The following is a 27,246-nucleotide window of genomic DNA, read 5'->3' on the forward strand; positions in this document are numbered from 1 at the left end:
TATCTCTAAAGCTGGCCATACACTGTGCGATATGCACCATGTGATGACGAAGGGGGGGGTCCTACCTATCGGGCAGTCCTCACACTATGAACAGGTGGTCTCCCGCCCGGTATGCTGGCTACCCCACATGCATAGCACTGCATGGGATCGCACATTGCATCCCTGAGCAACTGAACCTGCAGTAAGATCTTGGGGGTGCGATGAAAGACCCCACGGGTGTGCGCTCCTTCCGATATCATGCCCATACACTGTATGATAGAGCAGCCAAATCATACCAATCCGTCAGATTGGCTGCTTTATCACACCGTGTATGGGCACCTTGAGACTTGATCTCCGTAAGATGGGCCACAAACTCTTCAGTTTTGAAGACTAAGAAAGCACTCTAACCTCAAATTCTGTTAAATAGGGTGTCTTGAACCTCATAATAGAAGGGTTTGCTGGAAGTTGAACACCCCTGGTCCCTGCAGTAATAAAATATCATCCTAAAGGGGCCTATCCATTAGGCGACTTGAAAAACTAAACTTCTAGCATTCAGTCCTTCAGGTTGCTGGGTGCAGTGCCCGCCCTGAACGGCGTTCACTGAACGTCATTCAGTGCAGGAGACCGACCGATCTGTGAACATGTGGAACCTGACGCTCATTATCAGGTTGACTAGCTGGTCCTTGCCAGCTAGAAATTTAGACTTTCTGAACGTTCCGACCAAAACCTCCTGGTTTTGGTCAGATCGTTCAAACAGTCTAATGGATAGGCCCCTTAAGTAATTTTCTAGATACTCTAATCTTAATAGTACAATGTGCCCCTAGGTCTTATTATGCTGGTCTTGTAAAGTTGTCACATACAACTTTTCCTCTTACAGCAAGAGCCACAACATGTTTTTGTCTCATTGTGGGGTTGCTACATTTCAGTCCCAAGCATTGGCCTCTGGATGCTGTTTATCTGTAATATAGGTGTGGGATTTGTGAATTCTTGTTTTTAGATTCCCATTGCATGTCTCGTCCTATAATTGAGCTAATCCCATAAGGTTTAGGAAATGTCTGTAGAATTCACTGAACTGTAATTATCAATGTTTATATAGAAGGTAATGCAGTCTTTTGCTAGACTGACATATTTGGCTAGCCTCTAAGGCAGAATGATGGCAGAACTGCTTCCCAAAACTGTATGGATAAGAAACATGGTAGGATAATTCTGCTAGTCTATTTCTCTCCCAAATGGTTAGGTGTCTGTGTAACTAGTCGTTTTTTTTCCTGTTGCAGAAAGATGATTTAGGGAGAAGTAAAGACTGCTGGGGTTGCCCTTCTGATACCCCAGCGCTTTCTACATGCAGCAATGCTGACATTTTTCGTCGGATAAACGCCATGCTGGACAATTCTCTGGACTTCACTGGTGTCTGCACCACCCCAAATGCAAAGGGTAAATGTGATCACCTACAAGGTATTTTACTTGAAGCAATTGCCAATTCTGGTAGTGTAATGATTTGATGGCTCAACTAGGCTCTTCTGTAATCATATTTGCTGTGTCATCTGCATATATTTGTCTTAAGCTGGGTACGCCACGCAATCCATTGCACGATATATCGTACCAACACAGATCGATGCAGTAGTGTGCGGATTGCATAGTGTGCACCCGATCACGCTTGGCCGCAGGTGTTTCATCATATCGTCCCATCTGCTATGCAGCACAGCAGATGGGAAGATGCAAAGAGTGATGCCATGCTGCTAAATGCAGCATGGAACTACACCGTGCCGTCATCCACTGCATCGTGGGTACACTACATCGTGTAGTGTGTACCCAGTCTTACAGTAGAAGTGATTAAACACAAACTGAACTAAAAGGGGGCAATTCAATTCAGCAGGAGTTGAATAGCACTGGACAGTTGGTCCTAGAGCTATTCAATTCAGCCAACTGTTTAGTCCGACACTTACTACTTTAGTAGCGAGAATCGGCATTCTCAGACATAAGTGCCGACTGCGAGGCTGTTGGCGACATGCTCAGCTGGAAAACTGCCTCACAGCCGGCACTTTAGTCGGATTTCTTCTCACCATCAGAAATCATTTAGTTGCCCTAACTGCGTGGTGAATTGACTAGCTATGTGAGCTCCCTCCTGGCACTCTTCAGCTCCCGTAGAATTTAATTGCTTCCTGGTTTAGGTGTCTAAACTAAGGACTTTTAAAACATTTTTTTTTTTTTTTTTTTTCTCCATCCACTAGGGGACACTGGAATATCAGTGTGATAACCGGGAGCTGGCACTTTAAGAATTTTAAATAGAAGCTAGCGCCTCCCCCTCTATTCCTCCCCCCCCCCCCCCCCTACAGGTCAGTCTTTGTGCCCAAGGGAGCTGGTACTACTCCTTCAGGGCTCTCCAGTTCAAGGTGCAGATCCACGATCAGGATGAGGATAGACAGGCAGCTCCTGCCCCCTGTCTGCGGCGTTGGCGATGCCAGGGAGACCCCACTGCAGCTGCTTGCGGTGTGCGCTGGGGTCTTCAGCTACAGAGACCACTGTCTGAGGGATCCCACGTTGCAGTTCCCTGTCAGCCACCCCGTCACCAGCAGCAATTGGCAGCCTCCAGGTGCTTGTAGTATGGCACCCTGAGTAGCACGGTTGCCAGGTCTGTTAGATGGGGAGTATTTATTGCAGCCTGCTCAGTGGGCGCCTTAGTGGGGGGTAGGGCAGAACCTAACTCAGTTCTGCTTTTGCCTCCCAGCTGCCCCGGCACTTCCAGAAGAAGGCTAGCGGCCATTTCAGAGACTAAGCTGCTGTTGAATGCTGAACGAAGTGTGGAGACTCTAACCTACCCTGGTTATGTGAGTGCAGCAGTGGGGTTAGGTTATTTAAGGAGCACAGTACTATAAATTACTGCTATTACTGTGATTGCAGAGCACTTTTGGTCATTTTACCAGTGCTGGTTGGGCAGGGTTGGAGCTTCTCCCTCTATGCCCTTATCTGCTTTTCTATATTGGTCTTTTTAATTCCACTGTCCCCTACACTGTGTGGGTCAGTGTTTGTAACGACTTCAAGAGGGTCTAAAGCTGCTCAGAAGTCCTTTATATTTTTTTATTTTATTTTTTTTTCCCCCCTGCAAGAATTGTGCAGAGAAATTTATACAGGGACAGTCTTCTAGTTCCCTGTTTGAAAAAATGTTTGAGTCTCAGACTCCTGCATCTCCTCAGCAGCAACCTACTTGGGCTGAGCAGTTCACATCAGTTATGTCACATTTGTCTGCAGAGCTGGAAGCTTCTTTCAGGGAAAGAGGTTTCCAGAGCTCAGACGTCGGTCCTCACTGAACCGGATTGGGCTTGTTCTCTAGCGAAGTCTGTAGATGGTCTCACTAAGGCTATGATGGCCAAGGTTCCCTCCGCGGGCACGTCCTCCGATTCCTGCCAAGAGACTGCTTCCGACTACCCTTAGGTGGGATGAATTGGAAGATGAGGATATGTCTGCTCTAGAGGAGGGTGCATTTCAAGAACTCGTAGAGGAACAGGCCCCAGAAGAGGCGGAGCCTTTATCTCAGGGGGTAGAGCCATTGATTACAGCTATCCGCCAGGTGTTAAATGTTGAGGATGTAGATCCAGTCTCTACTAGGCTGTCCTATTAAAGACAGGCTGCTACCTTTCCAGCATCAGAGGAACTGGATGATACTTGCCTCTGCATGGAAACACCTGGATAAATAGTTCAGTCTCACGTAAGATTCTATCATATTATCCTTTTTCCTACAGATAGCAGGAAGTTATGTGAGACTCCGCCTTCAGTGTCTCGTCTGTCCAAGAAAACTGTTCTCCTGGTACCAGGAGCTGTTTCCTTAAAGGAATCTTCCAACAGTTGGATAATACCTTGAAGTCCATTTACATAGTAGCTGGGGTGACCCTTCACCCTGCGCTGGTGAGCTACTGGGTCGACAAGGCTGTTGAAGCATGGGCTACACAGCTTTCTGAGGGGGTTGCGGACTGGGCTTCCGGCTGAGGATCTTATTCCTTTGGCAGAACAGATTGCTGAATCAGCTGCTTTCCTTGAGGAAGCATCTAAAGATGTGTGTAATCTTTCCTCAAGATCCTTGCCTTTGGCAAACTCTGCCTGCAGAGCCCTTTGGCTGCAATAATGGCAAGCTGATGCAGAGTCTAAGAGCAATGGAAGCACTCCCTTTCACGTGGGAAGTTCTGTTTGGGCCAGAACTGGATAAGTGGATTTCTCTGGCCACATGTGGTAAGTCCACTTATCTCCCCTCAGCTGCTCCACCTCCTCGGTAACCATCTACAGGACCATCCTTTCATGTCCTGGGAAGATTTAGAGGACGTTCCAGAGGAGGCCCTTCTATCTCCCGTGGCTCCAGAGGCATCCTTGTCTCACCAGGAGGGTAAGCAATCGGCAAAACCCCCTGCATGAATCTCTTCCCTCTCACCTGGGGATCCCAGGGTGGGAGATCGTCTAGATTTCAAAAAAGAATGGATTCTATCTTGTCAGGACGTCTGAGTCCGGGACATCATTGTTCAGGGGTTGAAGCTCAATTTCCAGCTCCAACCTACTCTATTTTTTTCACAAACTGTTTACCAGTGGGCAAAGACAAGCGAGTTGTGATTCAGGAAGCTATAGACAAGCTTCTGTTTGTCCTCTCTGATAAATTGGAACGTGTACCAACACCTGAGCAGATATTTTACTCCAGCTTGTTTGTAGTTCCCAAGCCGGACTGTTCGGTGAGACCCATTCTGAGCCTGAATAATCTTAATCCTTATCTGCATGCTTTCAAATTCAAGATTGAGTCTCTTCAATCTGCTATTGCGGGGCTCAAACGAATTTCTCGTGTCCCTGGATATAAAGGATGCCTACCTCCACATCACCATTTGGCCGCCTCACCAGGCGTTCCTTCGGTTCGCGGTGCAAGACTCATTTTCAATTTCAGGAGTTCCCTTCGGTCTTCAGCCCCAAGAGGTTTTCACAAAGGTCATGGCTGTGATGATGGCTCTCCTTCGGCATCAAGGAATTAGTCGTCCCTTATTTGGACGATCTCCTCCTGAAAGCTTCTAAGACCTAATTGTTACAAGATATATTGGTAAGTCTCCTCATAAGACATGGTTGGATCCTGAATTTTCCAAAATCCCACCTGCAGTCTACTCTATCTTCAATTTCTGGGAATGATTTTGGACACCGTAGTATAGGTTTTCTTTTCTCAAGAAAAGTTATCCTCCAACATATAGTACGACTGATTCTACAACATCGGCGAGTGTCAGTGCAGCTGTGCATACGACTCCTCGGGAAGATGGTTGCGACTTTCAAGGCAATACCATACAGACAGTTCCACTCCAGGCCTTTCCAATTGGACCTCTTCTGTAGTCGGTCTCCCATCTGTTTACCACAAATGAGTATGATTGGTACCCATAACTCAGACGTTTCTCCTTTTGGTGGCTGAATTCCTCTCCTATTTGTAGGCAAGCAGTTCAGAGTGTGGGATTGGATTCTCCGCACCACGGACGCAAGCCTGAGAGGGTGGGTGGCAGTGACTGAACACTTTCAAGGCTGCTGGTCTCCGTTGGAAGCTGTTCTGCTCATTAAACATTCTAGAATTAAGGGCAGTGTTCTATGCTCTACAGTTGGCACATCCTCTGTTGCAGGGTCAAGTAGTCAGTACAGTCGGACAACGCTACTGCTGTGGCATACATAAACAGGCAGGGCAGCACCAGAAGTCGGGCTGCCATTAGGGGGGTAAGCAGCTCTACTCTGGGCAGAGGAATTTGCAGTGGCAATATCTGCTATTTTCATTCCAGGTGTAGATAATTGGGAGGCCAACTACCTCAGTCGTAGGGACATTCTTCCAGGGGAATGGGCGCTCAACCCTCAGATGTTCCAGCAGCTGGCTCAGTGATGGGGTCTTCCTCAAATCGAGCTGATGGCATCAAGGTCAAACAATTAACTGCCTCTTTACTGCTCTCGAACAAGAGATCCGCAGGCAGTGGCCGTAAATGCACTAACAACTCCCTGGCAGTTCCAGTTTGATTACCTCTTTCCACCGATCCCACTTCCTCGTCTTCTACAATGAATCGAGAGGGCCAAAGTTCTATTGGTGGCTCCAGATTCACTGATAAAGGTGTGGTATTCCAATCTGTCTGCTGTTAGATGACCCGTGGCCACTCCCACTGCAAGAGGATCTGCTGCAACGGTCCTTTTTCTCTCATGACTTAAGGTGGCTTTGTTTGACGGCGTGGCTGTTGAAAGGGTTATCTTGAGAGAGGATTCCTTCCATCGTGATTCCTACCTCCTTTCTAGCCTGTAGCATGGTAACTTCCAAGCATTGCTACCGAATTTGGAAGGCATACGTCTGAACGCCGGGGTTTGTCCCCAACACAGTTCAGGGTGTCCAGGCGCCTTTTTCTGCAGGCTGGATTTTCAGCGTGTCCTTCGTCTTGGAGCTCTGGAAGAAAATAGAGCCGAAACTTGAACCTACAAAGGAAACTAGCCTTGTTGCCGGACATTCAGACCTTCCTGCAGGTCATCTGGTTACAACCTCCATTCATTCCCCCCATGGCTCCGTGGGATTTGGTACTTTCTTTTCTACATTCTTCTCTTTTTGGACCGTTAGACTGTAGATTTCAAGTATTTCTCTTGTAAAGTGGTTCTTTTAGCCCTAGCTTCTGCTAGGTGTCTGTCGGAGCTAGGGACTCTCTCCTGTTCTTGATTTTCCATGAGTACAGGGCTGAGCTTCGTACGCAGATGTTGTTCCTTCCGAAGATTGTGTCTGTTCACATTAACCAACCCTTTGTGGTTCCAGTGTTGAAAGACTATTCTCCGGCCTCCAGATCCTTAGATGTGGTCAGAGCTCTTGGGATCTGTTGATCGGACAGCATCTCTCCGTAAGACTGATACGCTTTTTGTTCAGTATATTGCTCGTCCTGGTTGGCCAGCCTCAAAACAACTATTGTACGCTGGATTCGTCTGACCATCAAGACAGGCCTATTTGTCTGCCTCAAAACAGTCTCCTGTTTCAATTACAGTACATTCCACATGCTCGCTGGGTCCCTCGTGGGCAGCTGCCTGCAGGGTTTCTGTGGCTCTGCTTTGTCGGGCCAACATACTTTTTTGTCAAGTTAACATTTTCGTGGCCTCTGCCTCGCAGTTTTGCAGGGTTCTCTGCGCTCTCCCACCTGGGATGGGAGCTCTGGGACTTCCCCATTGTACTGAGACTCCAGTGTCCCCTAGTGGATGAAGGAGGAAACCAGATTTTGGTACTTACTGAAAAATTCCTTTCTCAGATTCCACAGGGGACACTGGACGCCCACCTTGCGCTGTTCTGCCTTCTAGGTTTGATTTCTCCTTACAGGTTCAGACTGTCTTATTTGTTGCCTTCCTGGTTTTGTTTGTTTTGTTCATATATGTTCTAGCTTCTCTTCCCCTCTGCACTTGCCTATTTCCAGCTCTCCTTGGGCAGTTTACCAAGACTGACCTGTAGGGGGGTATAGATGGGGAGGAGCAAGCTTCTATTTAAAATTCTCAGTGCCAGCTTCTGGTTATCACAAATTTATACCCCATTGTACTGAGACTCCAGTGTCCCCTGCGGAATCTGAGAAAGGGATTTATCGGTAAGTACCATGGCTAATGGGTATCTGATCAGAGCAACAATTGAACTGCTCCAATAGACTCCTGTTAGTGCTGGGCGCCTAATTAATAATTGGATTCTAATCTGGTCAAATTTGGAATGTAAATATGCATTGTGGTTATGCTAAATAGGTCAGTTTCTCACCCTTTTTGAGGGAAGCATAAGTGGACAAGGAGGTGGGGAATTGCCCATTGAATTAAATTGGAAATGTCTTTTGTCGAGGGAACTAGTATCACTGCTGTAAAACTTTACTAGGAGTAAGGAGTACTAGAGCCGTGTGAAGACACCAAAGATGCCACCATCTGTTTTATTCCTAATGGTGCATACACACGGTCAGATTTTTCTTCAGATCTGAACGATAACTATTTAAAAAATCGTTCATATTTGAAGGAAAATCTGACATGAACAATGAAAGTTCCCGATGGTCAGATAACTATCTGACATCTGATGTGTTTGCAGTCAGATTTGGACGATTCCATTCATTGTAATGTCAAAAATTGTTCGTAGTTCAAATCGTTGGTCAAATTGTTCATCAGATCGTTCAATCGTTCATCTGACAAATCTGACAGTGTATGCACCTTTAGACTAGCTCAGAAATGTTCCTTTCACAGATTTTGATGTGATCTTTTGTCTGATTTTTAAAGAAAAACATGACATCGCTTTATTCAATCTAGTGATATTGGCTGGCATGCTTCACTAGTATTGCACACTTCTTAAAGTGATCAAAATGTACAATAGGTGACAGAATAACTGCTTTTAGTTAACTAATAGAAGGGAAAGCTGTCTGGAGGTAAACTGATATAAGAAATGAATAGGGACAAAGTCTAGGTACACACATGGGTGACTTGTCTACCGACCCAGGGGTCTGACTGATAATGGCTATGCTGCAGGGCCGATGTGATGTCAATGTAGTTTTGGAATATATTCTATACACACTAACACGTGCACTATGCGATATGTCGTTCGCCGTTCATATTGTGTACCTAGCATAGGGTTGATGTATTGGCAGTAAAGAGTGGACCAGTGGTGAAGTTGTCAATAGCAACTAATCAGTTTTCGGGAAGCATTGATAAAGTATATTCTATAAAATGATGGGTAGATGCCTATTGCTATGTGCAACTTTTCCACAGGTTCACTTCGCCACTCGTTTCACTGCTTGATGAATTTGGACTCATGGCTTTCTTCTAAATTTGGAACTTGCAATAGAAATGAGGATGCAGGAATATTGAGCTGCACCCACTGGGGGAGGGGCATGCAACTGTTTGGGAACTGTTTAGGTCTGGGCAGAGTCTCCAACCCACTGCCCCCTTTTCCTCTATCACAAACTATGCAACGTAGTCCACTATATCACCTGGTCGTTCAGTAGAGTGTACACACTGCACAATGTGGTAAAAATTGTTCATTTAGATCCTCAGATTGAGCCGTGTAGGGATGACTAAAAGTTGCAACTCACGGGAGCAGGTGATCGTGCGAACAAACTGGACAATTTGAACAATGTTGCTCCAATTCATCAGAAATCGTCCAAAATATTGCTTAGTGTGTACCCAGCTTTAGTCTTACCTGCTATTTCACCAGTATAACAGTATATTGCTAAACTTATGAGCTTGCATGTAAAGCTAAATGAGGTGTATTTGGAATGCCATACCACAGTGAGTATTTCTAATGTCATTCTTCTTGCAACTATAGTTATATTTGTACGTTTGGCAAAAAGTGCCAAAAAGAAATCGCTTGCTACATACTTGTTATAAATGACCTGATCTGTGACTAGGGTGTACGGAGTTTGTCATAGGACTCTATCCCTGACTAACAAACTTCAGCTGGCACACATGAGGGGGAGATACTTGTACAAAATTCTGTATGCAAGATTTAATGTAAGTTTGTTTTGGTGCCCTATTCATGACTCAATTTACTATGGTATAAAATCCATTAATTAGATCCCACTACTTCTCTGAAGGTTATTGTTTTTAGCTTGCTAATAAACAGTAGCTCAAAGACCAGGCTCTTGTCTATATTCCAAGCAAACAGATTATGCTAGCACAATGGTGAATCCCTACATTGCTGCTGCTGATTCAGGCTTGGAGTCTATCCAGGACATGTGTGGGAGGGGTGCTGGAAGGGCTGGGGATGAAGGCAGGGCCACTGGAAGCAAAGTGTCTGCATCTATGTGCGCAGGAGTCTCTGCTCATTTTATCTTGACTGCTGCAGACTCTATCAAACCTGATTCTAATTTTCTCCCTGATGCATCCTTTGATGCAAAAACAAGCTATGCTTGCTGAAATATTTACGTAGCCAGCAAGGCAGAATTGGGCTGTGGGTAATGCAATGCTTTAGTTACAAAGCAGTAGGTGCTACCTGCTGTAGGTGGAAATTCCTTAATGTTTAACAGATTACGTAAAAGCAATTGAGTTTTTAATTTATTTTAAGCAGAGTTTCCAGATACAGAGGGAGCAACAGCAAGCAGGATGCTCTTCCCTACATCACATGATCAACAGCCTCGTGGCCTTCCGGACACAAACGACTTGTGCCTTGGTCTGCAGTCTCTTAGCCTCACTGGTTGGGACCGACCGTGGAGTACTCAGGACTCTGAGATTTCTGGACAATCCAACACTCAATCAGCTGCCCAGTCAGGTAAGGCACTCCTTTTTTTTTTTTTTTTTTTTTTTTATATTGCTGTAAAGAGATTGGGGTCTGAACCTTCTAGGAACTATTGAAATGCACTCCCCTTACAATCAATTACATTACATTACCTTAGGACGCTTGTGTACACTTGCGAATGTTCCGATTGATCTTCAGTCCCTGTGTTTTTCTGTGTAAATGGCTACTTTACCATGCAGGTATCTCATCCCAGCAACTTGTAGAAACAAGTGTCAATGCTTAACCCGTCTTTGTATATCTGCAGGGTGACATAAAAGCCCACAGATAATGGTCAATATTCTAGCTTTTGAGTCAAATGCTACAACTAATGTTTCACTGTTTCTAGATCTTGAGAATGTGTATTCACTGTATGAACAAAATCTTTATTGTATAGCTTACATGTTTGGTGTTCTGGGTATTGACTAGTGTTGGGCACCATAAGCAACTATAACTTGTGTCCCTTAGGCTGGATACACACGTAAAGATTTTCTGTCCAACCACCCAACTAGTTGGTTGGAATGAAAATCTGGTAAGGTATGAAGGCAAATGACAATCAGCAATTTGCTCCCAAATGCCGGAAAATGGACAAAAACCTGTTTGAACAAATTGTTTAGATCAAACATTTATTTAAAAAAAATTGTCTGAATGTCCATTTTTCATTTGTTTTCTGGCATTTAGGTGCAAATTGCTGATAATCAGTTACTCCCATACATTACCAGATTTTTTTTTTTTCCAACCAATCAACTAGTTGGATGGTTGGACAGAATCTTTAGGTGTGTACCCATTGTTCAATCATACCAAAGAAGTGAGCAGAACTGAAAGATGGCCTATAAATGATTGGCAGAAGGGACGACACTAGCAAAATATACATCCCCTTGTATCTATACAGGGATATTTTCCCCCTTTAATAGTTTAGCTTGCATCCTGTCTTACAAATCGTACAATGTTCTAATTCCTTCAGAATTAAGGAGAAGTTGGCTAAATGTTTTCAGTATGGCAAACCATATAACTTAATATTTAATATTACTCCTGGAGCTTGCACCTATTCCCCCTGCTTTATGAAATTGCTCTCAGCCACTGGTTTTACTGGGAGAGCTCTGAACATGTGACTGTGCCTGTGTGATCTCCTGATGCTGAATCACTCTAGTCTGTTTTGAAGAGATGTCAGACAGCTCTTAATCTGTACTAGATCATTTTAAAATTGCAGTAACAAGGTTTGATGTGCTAGTTTTCATTACACATCAGTAGCATTATGCTGCTCATCCACTAGACTATTAAATTGAACAATAACGATCGTTTGCAATTCTGTCTAAAACGACCAGCGATGCGCGTGCTCGCTGGTCGTTTAGACATCTATCATCTTTCCAACATGCTGGTCAACCTGACGATAACATCAGGTTCAGCATGTTGCCAGATTGATTGAGCCTGCACTGAATGACATTGCTCGTTCAGTGTAGGCTTATCAGACATAGAAACGACAGCAATATTACAACATTGTAATCGTGCAGTCGTTTCTATGTCTGATAAGCCTACACTGAACGAGCAATGTCTTAATCGTGCTGTCGTTTCTGTGGTCTGCTAGTGGATGGGCAGCTTTAGTTTGAGTGTCTAAAGTTGGTGAATTAAAATTATTTTGGTAGATATGACTTTCTGGGTCAAGGCTAAGGAGTAATTCCACAGTGGTTTAAAACAAGGTTGATCTTTAAAGCTGGGTACACATTAGACCAGGGGTGGCCAACCAGTCAGAGGCAGAGCCACAAAATAGCCGTAGTCAAGTTAAAGAGCCGATAGAAGGCGTGCGCAAAAAATTGGGTGTGACCTAGCTGTCAAAGGCCACGCCCCATTTTGTGCCCAAATCTTTGGTATGACATTTGCAGGTGCATGACCTTATGTTGGGCCCCTTATGCAGTGCCCCACCTCAGTACTTGCCTTTATCTGGTCCTTGCTGACTGGATCTGACTAGATCCAGCTGGCGTGCAGGCTCCTCATATCGTGGTTGTCATGACATCATCCGCGCACTGCATCACTGGGAACACTGGCCTCTTTAGCTTTAGATTGCTTCGTAGGCCAGCGTTCAGTTCCAGTGGGGGTTTGCCGAACTACAAGAGCAGTATGCGGCTCGCCCCTGCACTTTAACTATTTTAGACAAATTGGAGCAACTAATAGTCTAGTGTGTACACATTACTGTGCGCTCTCGTGTCATTCATTGAATCTTCAGATTGCCCTGCAGTGCATGCCATTCTGAAGATCTCGTGTTGCAGTGCTTATTAATGAAGGAATGACACATTGTTCCGTCCATTAACTCTTCTAGAAAACTTGCATGGTCCAAGGCAAAGGTAAATCACCATGACAATCAGCAAAATTTGACTGTCTAGTGTATACCCAGCTTAAGCAATATTTTTAATGGCTTCAATTGGGGACTCTTACTCTACCACATTTTTTTTACTCAAAACACAGCACGTTTGTGTAGCAAGTTTAGCTACACAACACAATGTGTACCTAGCGCTGGAATGATAAATCGCGCCCTTCGTACACTGCATGATGCAGTATAAGATGGCATGATGTGCCGTTCCATGCTGCATTTAAGCAGCATGGTGTCCTTAATTAAATCGTCTCATCTGACATGCAGCACATCAGATGGGAAGATGTGATGAACGAAGCGCAATCGAGTGTACACATTATGCGATGTGAACAATGACGTTCCAATTTACCTAGAAATGATAAATCTCCTGATGTGTACCCAGCCTAAGGCCACACCTTACTTTGAATTGTCAGATGTGCTAAAGAGCATTCTTCTTCCTGCCAGTATTAAAGTAGAATGCAGTCTCTAAATATCTTGGTAAGCTTCATGTGTAAGAACTTGACCATATGATGCTGTGCATTTTCCAGCTACCTACCAAGTTAGCTGCTTCCCAGTGCAGATGTCACGCAGGTACTTGTACACAGCTGCTGATAGCTCTTCATATAGTGCCAACATTAGTGTTGCATGGAGTTGATCATGAGACAGACTGCATTCAATTATGTGAGAGTAAAGATGGCTCTGCTCAAATCATATTACAGTAGGAAGTGTGGGTGACAACTTCATACAGGTGGATGTTGGAGGCAATGTGTGGTTATTGTAAGGCAGGAACATTATCAGGCAAAGCAGTCATTGCTACAGGCCTTCATGTAGCGATCAGTGGTGCATCAATTTTAAGAGCCTATATAAAACACAAACCTTTGTAGAACCTTGCCGGTATCCGGTTGATCTACAGTAAAAAGGTCGACATAGTTTAGGTAGACACTAGATGTTAGACCGACAAAAGGTGACAAACTGAATGTCATGTAAGAAGGTCAACTGGTACGATTGGTCAACATGAACAAAGTGTCGACTTTGTTTGGCCTTTTTTGTGGGGGGGAGTTTATGTATGGGTTGGGCACCAGGAGGGAGGATTAAGGTCAGGCACTATGGAGGGTTATGCTGGGTACACACTGGCTGATATATTGCTGTCTGCCAGTGTGTACAGGCAATATGTCTGAATGATGTCGTTCAGACATATCGCATTGGCTGTGCTGCGTAGCTGATGGACTGATATGTCAGCAGGCAGTGGGTGGGACATGCCCCCTGGCACCCACGGGCAGAAGCAGATTTTGTCCATTCAGTGAGTGATCTGCAGATGGTCGTTCATACACAATCTGCAGATATCTGTATAGTGTGTACCCAGCTTTAGGTCAGCCTTAATTTTGTATATCATCTGGATCTTTCCTCTTCTGCTTTTATGCTGTACAAATATCTGGCAGTTTCTATATCTGATCTGCATCACACTAAATCCTCCACTGCTTCCAGCAATGTGACTGAATCCTAATTCTAGGTATCTACCCAGTTTTCTATTGCATACTGCATTTAGGCAAACTGGTGTCTCAGTCAGTTGCCTTCAGAATTATGGTTTGTAAGGCAAGTTATGTCATCCTACTTTTTCTCAGCACAGTTAAAAGGCAAATAACACACAATTGCAGTAATACAAATCGTTGTAAAATTCAAATGTAGGTTTGGGAGCATAATGCACAGCCTGTCTGTATAGAACCAAACAAGCCATTCTTTCTGCAAATGCTTTATGAACTGTGATATTATAGCAGGAAATAAAATGCAACAGGCTCTCATACAATTTTGTCCATCTGTTACAATAATGGTGTTCACTCTAGGTTTTTTGGGCAGGGTGCTGATCACTTGGGAGGGCACTTTTTTTTTTGTCCCTAAAGCTGCAAATTATCATGCATTTCAAGTAGAGATGGGCTGGTCCGGTTCTCCGAGAACCTGACCCACCCGAACATTGCAATTCCGAGTCTGATCCAAGACGGGCTTGGGTTTTTCCGCCTGACTCTGATCTCAAAACTAGGCAAAACGTCATTCTCGCGTGTTTTGGATTCTATAAAAGGTCCTGGTGATCTGCTCCATTTTCACTGTGGATGGTGAACTGACTTGCTGCTGTCTCAGTGTGTTGTCCAACTTGTTCTGTCTGTGTTGGGGGCTTAAGGCTGCTGCTGTATTGTCCATAAAGGGGCTGGGGCTGCAGTAAATAAAGGGGGGCTTCAGTGGGTGCTGCAGCTGCTGTCACTTGTCCTGTCCAAGGGGCTAGGGCTGCAGTCCATAATAAAGGGGAGCTGTGGTATCCAGGGGGTTGTGCGTTAGCAACTTAGCTGCGCTATTGTTTGGTGACACCACCAGCCAGACTTTTTTTTTTTTTTTTTTTCTGTCCAGTCCACATATTTGTGACTACACTGCAGGTGGTCTGTCTGCACTCGGCAGGGGTGCTTTGTCCATAAAGAAGGGACACTGTTCATCAAGGGGCTGCTGCCTCGTTCAGGGGTGCTCTTCCCAGTGTTAAAAATAAATAAATAAAAATGTCCAGTGACACTGCCGGTCAGACCTCAGTAAGTTTGATATGGAGGGTGATCAAATGAGGAGAGCAGGAACCACCTACCAGTCTTGCAGCTGCTGCCAGCAGTCATGATGACTATGCAAGGCATCCTCTACGAAGGCCGATGCCCAAGGGCTTAAGTCAGGGCATTTAAAATCAAACAAGCAATGTTTTACAGTTGGTGCTGTAGTTCAGATCCGAAACGCGTAAGCGGCTGTTTTGGCAAAAACAAATCCAAGTACAAAACATGAGGCGATACAGGTCCAGAACCAAAATATGGGGGTCGACGCACATCCCTAATTTTAAGGTGTACAGTGATCTGCTACATATTTAACCACATGTTTTTACTGCTTTTCCAAACACTGTTTTAATGGGATGACTTTATATGAACAAAATACGCTTTATTACCAATTTTCTGTTCTTGAGATGAGATGAAAGTGGGTGGTCTGGTTAGTGAAGTGTTCTATTGTTAACCACAGCATATGTGCTCTAACAGATGTGTTGCAACCTCTGTGCATTGGTATTAAATTAACACTCCTAGCAAACTGACCTAAGGATTTGAGTGCTGTCCAGATGGATTACTATAGCCTGAGCACATCTATAGTGTGAGCTGCATATAGGGCCCTTTGAGTGTGCATTTTGTGTACTGTAAAGTGAATTCCACAAGGTCTGTGGTGAAGGATCTACCTGCAGCATGATTATGCCTCAGGTAGTTGTCAGCCCTGTCATTTGCTGTGCACTGGTATATCTTCTGGTGTTGTAGGGTTGCTGCCATTGGAGGCAGTCTGGGTTGTGAATGAAGCATCAGATGTTTGTAGTCCTGAATATGCATTTTGAGTGAGATTCCTGACTCCAGTAGATAAGCACCTGTAATGTCCTTTCATTGGAGGGCTGCATTTGAGCTGGTTGTCTGACAAGTGGCAGGGTGCATCACTCTGCTAAAATAGCCTAGCGGGAACACTATATAAATTTTGGGAATCCCAGCAAACTGTTTTTGGGCAACAAAAGTCAATGCCTTCATTTTTTTTCAACTTGACTTTTTTGGAGACCCCGTCAGACCAATTCAATTATTGCTCTGATTAGGCGCCCATTACTTTGAAGCCCAAAAGCACGGGTTTAGCCATGTTGTGACGTTCAAGGGTACTTTGAAAAACTGTCTGCAGAGTGGGGCACTATGTCAGGGTGACAAATAGGGAAAGCAGTCTCCTAGGGAACGCTTGCCCCATGCATCACACTAAGCCCCTGGTAACAAAATGAAAGGGTATCCCTGTAAAGGCAAGCATATGTGGACTAGCTCTTTATAGTGCACTTTAAAGCCAATATTGCACATTTCTAACGCCACCATTTATAGAAGCTCTAAATATTTAATAAATTGTATCCAAAATTTGCAAACTTTAGATTGCAGTTCTCATGTCTTATTTGTAATATTCCTCCTTCCTTCTATCAATGTTTACAGCTTTGACAGCTCCACTGCTAATTAGACATGAAACTTCAGCCCTCTACTTAGGGGCCCTCTGCTTATGCAGGTTTTTCTCGAAGTGCTAAATCTCCACCTTCTATTCCTTGCACCCCCCTGCGCTAACTTACCTTCTCCACATCAGCACTAATCACCTGTGGGGAGTCCCACCGATCAGAGTCCTGGAGCAATGCTCTTCCCATCTTGTGTTTTCTTAAACTTAATCACATTGCCATGGATGTGGTGAGGAACTTTAAGTCAGAGATGGAGCACCCTTGTGGAGTCCCGTCTTTCAAAGTGTGCTCCATAGAGATTATTGCCTGATTAGTGTGATCATCAACTCCCCCTGACCTGTCATGCATAAAATTGGGGACACCCATTTTAGAAAGAAGGAAGTCCCCTCTTCCAAATGATGGGTACACTTTGTAACATTGTTCTAGGTGATCAGACAATATGTACTGATTTCTCACCCCCATAATGTAACCAGCAACTCTGTTGCACCCATATTTAATAGAGGGGAACTTGTGCTTTTAAATTGTGGCCCATTAGTAGCTGTTTGGTTGCCAGGCAGTATTACTTTTCACTGCGGAACAGAAGATTTTTTTTCCATATATGGGTCAGTGAGTACTACATACCTATACCCATAACCATATGACAGAGGGGAGTCTCCTTCTTTTTTTTTTTTTTTTTTTTTTTTTTTAAATTGTGGCCCTCTGGCTATTTTCTGGTGATCACTAGTTCTTGCCAGACCATATTGCCCAGCTCCAGGTCCTCCCCATACTGACCCACACATTGGGTAAACCTGTCTTGAAAGACTGAAGTCTCTGCTTTCAATGTGCCCTCTTAGTAGTTTCTTATCACCAAACTTTGGGGGTGATCCAATTCAGGGTCCCATTTACAAACTAAGAATAACCCCTTTAGCACTCTCTAAAGGGGTTATGCCAGGATTCTGTATTTAGTAAACGGCGTTAATCTTAGTTTATCGCTGTTTTTACAGCATCGCTCTCGCCATCTTTTAGGCAAGAGCGATGCAGGCCCCATTGCTGGCAATGGAGACCCAGCGGTGCCTTTCCGGCTTCAGCGATGCCTTCCAGGCACTGCTGGGTTCCGTGTCATGCACATGCGCAGACGGACCATCGCACATGTGCATAACACTGGAGATCCGTCTCTGGCAGCGTTTGGCTGCCAGCAGCCCAGCGGAGGACCTCGCTGAGGACTTAGACTTCATGGGACCTTGCCGGAGGGGTAAGTATTACTACATGCCAGTGGAATTTTCGTTAGTATCACAGCAATACTAAACAAATTCCCACTGGTATTTCATTTTGTTTGTAAATGGGGCCCTCCGTGAGATGTGAATAGCATCGGGAAGGTGTTCCCGAGGCTAGTCAATTCACCGCACTGTTAAGTCCAACTAAAGCCACTTAAGTTGGAGAATGCATGTTGGTGCAACTAAAGCTGGGTGTTTAGTCTGAAAATGCCGGTTAGCACAACTAAAGTGCCGACCGCAAGGTTGTTAGCACCGCACTAAGCTTGAAAACCGCATCACGGCTGGCACCTTAGTCTGATTTCTGCTCGCACCCTCAGGAGGGAGCGAAGAACTCCTTTGGTCAGCTAAAAGCACTGAATTGAATAGCTCCAGGATCTCCTTCCTGGGACTAGTCAGCATCACGCAGCAATGAGTCTCCCAATAACAAACCGTCAAATAATAAAACTTCAGGCTAGGGAAATGAAAGCCCTTACCTCCATTTTGTAAAAGGTGTTCTGACTAGGTGTCAGACTTGGTTATGGCTATAATGCATGTAAATCTCCCATCCAACATTTTCTACTATCACTTACCATGCCACCATCTGGTACAACAAAATAAAATTGATAAATAGTTCATTTTCACAGCATCCAAAAGCCTCATGGTGGTCAACTGGAAAAATCCAGATCCCTCTTCCAAAAAATTCAACTGGCCACAAAGTCTGGCAGATTAATGGGTTGTAACCTACTACCAGTATAATTTGACCTCCATAATCTGTTTCTTGTCACTGGAGTGCTTGAGCCACACACTTTTGTGGCTGATTCAGTTATGCACAATATTGGGTTGCGATATGTTGTATAAATCGCAGGTTTTCCTGTGAACCTCTATGGGGTGAGGCAAAATCTGTGATGTTGGTAGCCTGTCTTTCCAGAACACATAGCAGCTGTTGCACAGAATTGAATTGCCCGTTGGAATCCAACTGTAGCTGCTGCTCATAAATATTTACTCACATGCTGCTCTAAGCTCCAGTCTATTCATTCCTGTACAAACTTCTAAATCTTTTCACCTCCCCATGGTGTTTAGTGTAATTCTGGAGACCTTCTGCCTCTGTGGGGATATTTCATGTAAATTACGATTTGCCTCTGTTTTTGACACTGAATTTGTGGGGTTTTTTTTTGTTTTCCCCCCCCCCTTCTGTACCCTTTCACATAGAGGTTTATAACTCTGTAGCGTATCAATTTACAGAACAGCTTTGGTAGAAAATTGCCAAGTTACTATGATGCTAGTAGTAAGCAGTCACGCGAAGTCCTGCATTTGGGTATGTTATACTCCATACCTATTGTAAATGTAACTCAAAGGGGACTATTTCATTGTTTTGGACTCTGTTAATGGGTGCCCAATATAGCAATATATGCACATTTATCGCGCTTGTTGTGCCCAGTTAGATGGGGTTTAGCCACATAGTGGCTAAACACGTTTAAAGTCCTGTTTAGAGTACCCACACTAATTTTAGGGCCCCTAAACCAGACTCTTTGCACTACTGCTCACCGCCTCAGGAGGGGGTGAGCAGAAATTGTTGGTGGCTGATCACACCCAAATGGAGAAACAATTGAATTTCCCCACCAGAATGTATGTCTGCTAATCATTAAAAGCTCTTCTGAAACATGAGGTTCCCATGAACTAAAAACGCTATTCTGTTGAAGCCTGCACTTCATGCATCATACTTCTCATTTTTGTTACATTGCACGATAAGGGTTAGTTGGGGGAAAATGTGCTGAAACTCTAGGGTCTATTTACTAAGGCTCTGTTAATGCCACTCTTCCTTCGCCTGCTACCGCTGCGAAGCAGGAGCTGGCTAACGCAGCAGTTACTAAAAATAAACCAGCCGAGGAGGGTGAACGTTAAATCACCCCCTCGGCGGTAACAGCTGAGACTCCCTTCCCCTACAGCCCTGTGTTACTCACCATCTCCGGCCGGCGGCAGCAGCAGTGATTTTTTTTTTTTTTTTTTTCCCCAACAAACTTTTTGCAAACTGCCAACCTGACACAGCTAAAGTCCTGCCTCTCCAGAGCGAAGCAGCTACAGGAGGCGATATCAGCGCTGGAGAAGTCAGCAGACAGTAAGTGACGTCTCCTCTTAGTAATACCTGGGACACTTAGCGCTGCCATAGGTGTTTATGGCAGCGCTAAGTGCACCAGGTGCAGTGTGAGATTGCAGCCTGCGCTCAGCACTTGTAGGCTGCGAAAATCCCCTTAGTACAGGGATTTTCTGTCTTTAGTGGTTCTCCCCCCCCCCCCCCCCCCCCCTCTTTTTCTCCCCTTGGTAACTAGACCCCTAGGGTTGCAATGTAGCAGTTGGTGTCTAGGACAGGTCTTAAATTACAAATTTAGCCATGTTTTGGAACTCTGGTATATTGCTACTCCTTATCCTATTGATCTGGAGTTCTTCCTACAGGTCACTGCATGCCACGCAGAGACGTTTGCTTTTAAATCTGCTTGTTCCAGAAGAATTTTTTTTTTTTTTCAGGTCATTTGAACCCAAACTGCTTAAGTTTTATGTGAATTTAAAATAGCCAGATGTACTAAGGGACAGTTTAAGTTTTAATCTGCCTAATCAATCATTAAGATGCAAATGCAGTTGGGTCGGATCTGACCAGGATTTTTATGCTGGGTACACACTTAAACGACTACCGCATCAAACCGATCTGCTGTCTTGGCAGCCAGTTTGTAGGCTATACACTTGCCAATTGGCCGTTCTGTTCTAACATCACAACTGGGCAGGGCACGAATTTAAATTTGCCCATCCAGTTGTGGTCTGTCACCTGTCCCTGCAGCCAGTGTACAGGCAGTCATCCGTACACACAGCCAGACTGACTGCAATATTGGCATCTGCTGTGCTGCAGGGCTGACCTGCTATGTCTGTGAATGACGTCCAGACATATAGGGTGAAGCCACCCACTGATGCACTCATGATGCAAGTAGTCCAACAAACGATATATTGACAATTGTGTACCCAGCTGTGGTTGTCTCTATTTCATTTACTGCAAGCACAAGGATGGGTCAGGTGTTTTTGGGATTGCAGGTGCGTGCAGCAGGTGGATTTTTCACGCTTTTTAAAAGTTCACTTTAGAGACATTAAAAATATGCTAGCACCCATTTTCAAGCACCCCAAATTTGACTGGACTACTTATTTTCACCAAAAAATACTGCTTAATGCTATTCACCACTTTTACAAAGACTCTAATGGCAAGCAATTTATACTAAAGTACGCAAAAAGTTTTTTCATTAGGGCTGTTAGTACACATCTATATTGATTTCCTATGTTTGTATCTTTTTCTGGGGTTCAGACTGATTTCACCAATTCTTTCAGCACTTTTCACCTGTTCCGCATTTGCCTAATTCCGTTTTCGCCTGTTTTACAATTGAATTAGGTGAAAAGCGGCGACGCGCATGGAATGATTTCACCTCAAACAGGTGAATGAGGCAAAGTCAGACAGGCAAAGATGTTCCGACTTTTCGCACCTAATTGAATTCCCCTCTAAAGGTGGGTACTCATTAGGAAGGCGGGTCGGCCGATCCGCCGTCCTATTTGACATTTGGTAAGTGCATACGCACTTGCCAATTGTCGGCCCGATGTGTCATGCCCGACGTCAATACTGGGTGGGCATTTACAGGTGTCTGCCCACGTCAGTCACCCACGACCTCTGCAGCAAATGTACGGACATCAGCTGACCGCCCATACACACAGGACAAGGAGTATATCTGCCATCGGCTGTGCTGCACAGCTGACGCTATTTGTCTGAACGACTTCTTTCGGGCATATCGCACAATATATCAGTCGTTCAATTGAACAGCTGATATATCGGCCAGTGTGTAGCCAGCATAAGCAAGATCGTAACACAATATACCCATAAAATGTTTGCATGTCACTTATTTAGATAATCCTTGTATTTCATTAGCAAGATCTTGGTATTTGCATAAAGCAGATTCCAAGATGACGTTAACCATTTAATACCTGCAGCTTGTGCCAATTCATCTGATATTGTCATGAAACGAAACCTGCACGGTAACCTAACTGGAGTGGGCTTCCATTGCACATTATATAGTAAAATAACTTCTGTATGGGTAAAATGCTATTATGAGGTATCTATAAACACAATTCACATGTGTGTTTTTGTTTTACTTTTGAGCTCTATAACGTCTAATCAGCTATATATTTAAGGCTTGTCATTTGGGTCTCAATTTAAACCAAAATGGCAAATTGTTAGTTTTGGGAGGAAACCCAATCTAACAATTCTCCTAAATTTCTTTAAGCAATGGATGGAAGCCAACACTAAAGTCAAATTCTGTTTTAGCATGGTTTCACTTCCTGACAAGGATATGCACATTTCCTATATTAGGAAAAAAAAATTTCAGTATACAATTTCTTTACAATTGGTTATGAATCCATTGTAGATTGTATGCAGCTCCTTGGGGTTTGCTAGGAAAGTTTGGGAATGCTAAGTGCCATAGTATATTCATGAATAGAAACACTTTTTAATCCGAAGCAAAACATGTGTACAGTAGCTTGCCTTAAATCTGATCTGTAGCCTTCCATGGAAGTCCTTTAAGAAATAAAGTTTTGAAACTATTGAAATTACTCTACCCAAGCTTGCAAATGTTCTGGCCATGTACCAGTGATGGTGTTGATACAGGAAGCTGTATTCTGGATCTTGTCCCTGTATTAAGACAGTGATTCAGCAGAATGTGCCCTTAGCTTGGTCTGGACCATCAATGCCAGTTCCCAAAATAGATTCTGCAGAGGAGTGAGGGCTGCGTCTCTGGTCTCCTAGATCTGTCTTAGTGTTGCCTCGTAAGTTGACACTTAGGGGGTCAATCCTATTCTGTGTGAACTCGCCAGTGCGAGTCATCGCAGCAGTGGCCGCACTTTAGGGCAGCCTGGATTCGCCAAATTTTGGTAGTCTGGGTGCAATGTGCTGGTCCGTTGCCGGTGTTTTAACGCTGTTGCAACGGCACAATGCACCCTTCACACCGAATAGGGATTGGCTCCATAAACTGCCTTTGGTATCATTGCTTGTTATGCCACCCTTAAATAACTACTATTAAATGACTTAGCAAGTTTAAATATTAAATTTGTTTGGATGAAGTTAACAGTGTTTGATTCTCAGTGTAGATATGTTCAACTTTTGCAGGGGTGTCTTTCCTAGTTAATGTTGGAGGTAGAAATCTGTTTAAATAAAAATTTGTAGAAGATGTAAACAAAACTGCAGCTTCAGGAAACCCCTGTTAAGTGAGTATTGTTGTTGGTGGGAAATCTTCAGTCTGGTGTACAGACTCCATCATGGGAAATAGTACAACACTAAGTCAACAATGTATAGCTGCTTTTACAGTTTATGCATGATACTACAGGAATATCCTCAGAAATAAGTTTGGTAGGTAAAGGTGTCGTGCTGAATAACTATTTTTTTTTTTTTTTCCTCTCCTTAGTTTTCAACCTGCTTAACAACCCTCTAGGAAAACATCCATCTCTGAGCTTTTTGCCCCTGGATCCAATTGGCTCCGATTTGGTAGAAAAATACCCCTCTCCGCTGCTGCGTGGCTCACGATTGGACAGCCGCTCCATTTTAGACTCCCGCTCCAGCAGCCCCTCTGATTCCGATACGAGTGGATTTAGCTCTGGCTCAGACCACCTTTCGGACTTGATTGTAAGCACTGTAACTTATTGATGCACAGTTAGAGGGAGGAGTTGGACAAAATATCCTTGTAGTATTAAGGTTTCTAGTTAAAGGTGGGTACACACTGCAAAGATATATCTGCAGATTGAGTGATCTGCAAATATATCTGTAGATGATGGTCGTTCATATACTCAACGAGCATAATCTTCCAGGTAGCCACGGGTCCCTCCCCTCCCCGCGGCTGCCGCTGCATGTCACCCATACACCATTACCGATGGACAGATCTGTCAATCAGCTATGCAGCACAGCCAACGTGATATGTCTGAACGACGTCATTCAGACATATCGCTGGTACACACTGGCCGACTGGCAACCAATATATTGGCCGATCAATTGATCGGCCAATATCGGTCAGTGTACCCAGCTGAAGAGTGGCACTTCAGTCAATCGGCAGCAGCTATATAGGCACTACAAGCTGTAGTCTTTAGGTACTGTGATGTATGTGTAACACTAACTTCCATATAGCAAAGACATACAACAATTTTACAGCGCATGACTTTATAATTTTTTTTTTTTTTTTTTTTTTTCCTTTTCTAGTCTAGTCTCCGTATTTCTCCCCCTCTACCATTTCTTCCTTTGGGGAGTGGCATTTCTCGTGACCCGTTAAAGTTGGGTATTGGCTCACGGTTGGACACTGACCATGCTGCTCTTGCAGCAGCAACTGGTTCCCCTATGGGGATGTCTAAGAGATGGCCTGGAACGTCTGTCTGGCCCTCCTGGGATCTTTTGGAATCTGCTGAAGATCCATTCAGTATTGAAAGGGAGGCCCGGCTGCACAGACAGGCAGCAGGTAATGCTTGTGTTTTTGCCTATTGTGCTGATATTGGCCTTAGGTAAGTGTATAAATGGAATATCATGAACATGCAGTTACTTTTGGTGGAGTAATGGACAGTAGGTTTCCATTTGAAAAAAACTCCAGTTGCTGAGTTAAAGCAAACAGAATTATGTTCAAATGTCTCTTGCTAGTTGTATATTTGGAAAACTATTAGGTTTTTTTGTGTTAAACTCAACTGGATGTGTAATTGAGTGGTAACTAGTGTGATTACTTTCCATATAACTTGCAGCAATTTTTTTTCTCATTCCCATACCTCCTAGCTGTGAACGAAGCAACTTGTACATGGAGTGGTCAACTGCCTCCACGCAACTACAAGAATCCAGTTTATTCCTGCAAGGTGTTTCTTGGTGGTGTTCCCTGGGACATCACTGAGAGTAAGTACGCAATATACCAATTTAACTATCTACTCCACCTGCTTCCCCCAAATACAGGTGGTAGAAACTGTTTTGCCATGTTCTCAAGGTTTCCAGGTTCTCAAACTTCTGCAAGTTGTTTAATTAAACTTTGACCCTTTTGGCTGTCTACAGACTATTTGAGTTAAGCACTGATGAATTGATCCATTTCTGAAACTTTACTTTTTTTTTTTTGCTTTACAGCTGGACTGATAAACACCTTCCGTGTGTTTGGTGGTCTAAATGTTGAATGGCCTGGTAAGGATGGGAAGCATCCCCGTTGTCCTCCTAAAGGTAATATGCCTAAAGGTAATGCCAGAATGGTAGGAATAAACTTTTTTTTTTCAGCACTTCCTGGTGGTGCACTGGTGGCCTGCTGTTTCATGGGACAACATGACTTGATCACATGGTGATGGGATATTGCATGTTTCAGGGCAGCTTTAATATAATGAATATGATCAAAATATTCCTCAAGAATGTGTTAAGCAAAAACCATCTTCATAGGGCAACATTTTTCACATGCTACTGAAACTATTAACACTTGATGCTTTCGTCATACTATTGGAGAAGTTCTAAACAGCCATGTACTGTATGCAGCCTCTGCAGGGGGAGATTCAATTGTTTTGCATGCCCCCTGTTGGGCATCTATGCGAATAGGTGCTTGACTGAGAAATTAAATTTTTTTTCCTGTTTGGGCACCCATTAGTATTTAACGTGCCTAAAAAGCACTGGGTTTAGCCACGCAGACAAGCGGGAGTTTTGGTGCCCAAAACGGTACTTTAGATGGGTTTAACATCTTTACGGCTAAACCCAGTGCTGTTGGGCACACACGGGCACCCGAACGGAGCAACAGTTGAATTGCTCAATCTGGAGCCTATTAGTTAAAAAAATTTAATCTCCTCAATAGTGCATTAACATGTTAATAGATACCTAAAAAGTTGGCAGACTGGTCATTCTGTGTCAAGTCAACACACTGATTTTACCTCACCAGCTCAGATTTTGTTCATATTTGGTACATGGAGAGTATATATGTAGTCTAAGAAAAATACAAAATATTATTTTAAATGGATCATGCAGTTTCCAAAATATGGCTATGTAAAGTTTTCAAAAATCTGTCAAATGCACAACCAGCATATTTTCAAATTACCATAGCAACTCTCCTAATTAAGCTATAGAGGTGGGAGTGGTTTCATTTTACTGTGTTTTATGTTCTTTCCTATGATCGACACAATAGGCTTTGTGGATAAACTTCCAAATTCAAACAAATTTTTGATCATGATCTCAGTGCGTCAACAAATTTCTGTAAATAGTCTATACTAATGTTCCAATTTAAGTGGGTGCATAATGGGTTCATGCTTTAAAATTATTTTTAACTAAGGTAGTTTGTTCAAAAAAGCCTGGTGTAATACAAGTATTAATAGATTTGATGGCTTCATTAGTTTGATTATGTAAATCAAGTCGAATAGAAATACTTAACATTGTATTAGTCCAGGGGTGGGGAATTTTTTTTTTTTTTTGTTCTGCTGAGGGCAATTTTGATAGACACACACACAATATCTATATATCTATATATCTATATATCTATATGTGTATATATATGTATTTGTAGGTCTGGTGCAGGGCACTGCCCCCTCCGTGTGATTATCAAATGGGGATGGGGCCACAATCGCCAGTGATTAGATGGTCCTCCGGATGTTCCTAAGGATGCCGCAGGTGGTGCTGCTGCATAGATTTTGGCTGCAGGGTGCCATTCTAGGCACCCTGCTATCCAGATGAGGCGAGCAGAAAAAGTCAGAAGGCCAGACAAAATTTATTCCGGTGGCCTTAGGTTCCCCATCCCTGTATTAGTCCATCAACAATGTTAGCTGAAAGTTTGCCAATGCCTGTGGTTTTTAAAGTGTCTTCAGGAGACATGACATAAATTCTTCCAGTTTTGAGTTAGTGTCAACTCTGCACAAGATATCTCTTAGCGGTATCCATAGTACATCATGCTTCCTTGGATAGAAGAATAATGGTGAAGGTCCAGCTGGATGAAGGAAGGTCACTATTATACACAACTGATCTATAGCCATTTATCTTGATCAACTGGAGTTTGTCTAGAGACTTTGTAACTAATATTGTAGATGTAGTCTTTAGAAAAGGTTTTCATATATTTTTGCTTTACTTGAACTGGTATAAAAGCATGAATAGTTACTGACTGGCTGAAACAAGCATTCAAAAATGTTTCAGACAATATAGTCTTGTGTTGTGAATATCAAATTTAATTCCAGATATTTTTTCAACTGCCCACTCATAGTCGGAGAGGTGAGGATTTGGTTCTCATATGGGCGTTGTAGACTGGCTCTAGCTGCCAGTCTCTTGACTGAGTCGCCAACTCCATCACAGGGTCCTTTTTCATGCACAATAGCTGGAAAATGCCACTCTGCCTCAACATCGAAGTCTAGCTTGTGACAACACAAGTTTGAAGTTTTT

The 27,246-nt window shown here is 43.7% G+C and overlaps 1 protein-coding gene across 5 annotated transcripts in view; it reads left to right on the forward strand.

Moving 5' to 3' along the window:
• Positions 1-27,246, forward strand: part of CPEB1 (cytoplasmic polyadenylation element binding protein 1) — a 112,222-nt gene that overhangs the window by 30,840 nt on the left and 54,136 nt on the right. Inside the window, exons 2-7 of one of the 5 annotated variants that reach the window (XM_088443655.1) lie at positions 1,254-1,431; positions 10,007-10,210; positions 23,300-23,517; positions 24,085-24,337; positions 24,643-24,756; positions 24,979-25,083. In XM_088443655.1, coding sequence (XP_088299781.1) covers positions 1,254-1,431; positions 10,007-10,210; positions 23,300-23,517; positions 24,085-24,337; positions 24,643-24,756; positions 24,979-25,083 — 1,072 coding nt within the window. The remainder of the gene's footprint in view (positions 1-1,253; positions 1,432-10,006; positions 10,211-23,299; positions 23,518-24,084; positions 24,338-24,642; positions 24,757-24,978; positions 25,084-27,246) is intronic. The other 4 variants (XM_088443669.1, XM_088443661.1, XM_088443677.1 and 1 more) reach the window with 4 other exon arrangements.

This window comes from Taudactylus pleione, unplaced genomic scaffold (genome assembly GCF_031769625.1).
Source record: "Taudactylus pleione unplaced genomic scaffold, aTauple2 ptg000019l, whole genome shotgun sequence".
Lineage (NCBI taxonomy): Eukaryota > Metazoa > Chordata > Amphibia > Anura > Myobatrachidae > Taudactylus > Taudactylus pleione.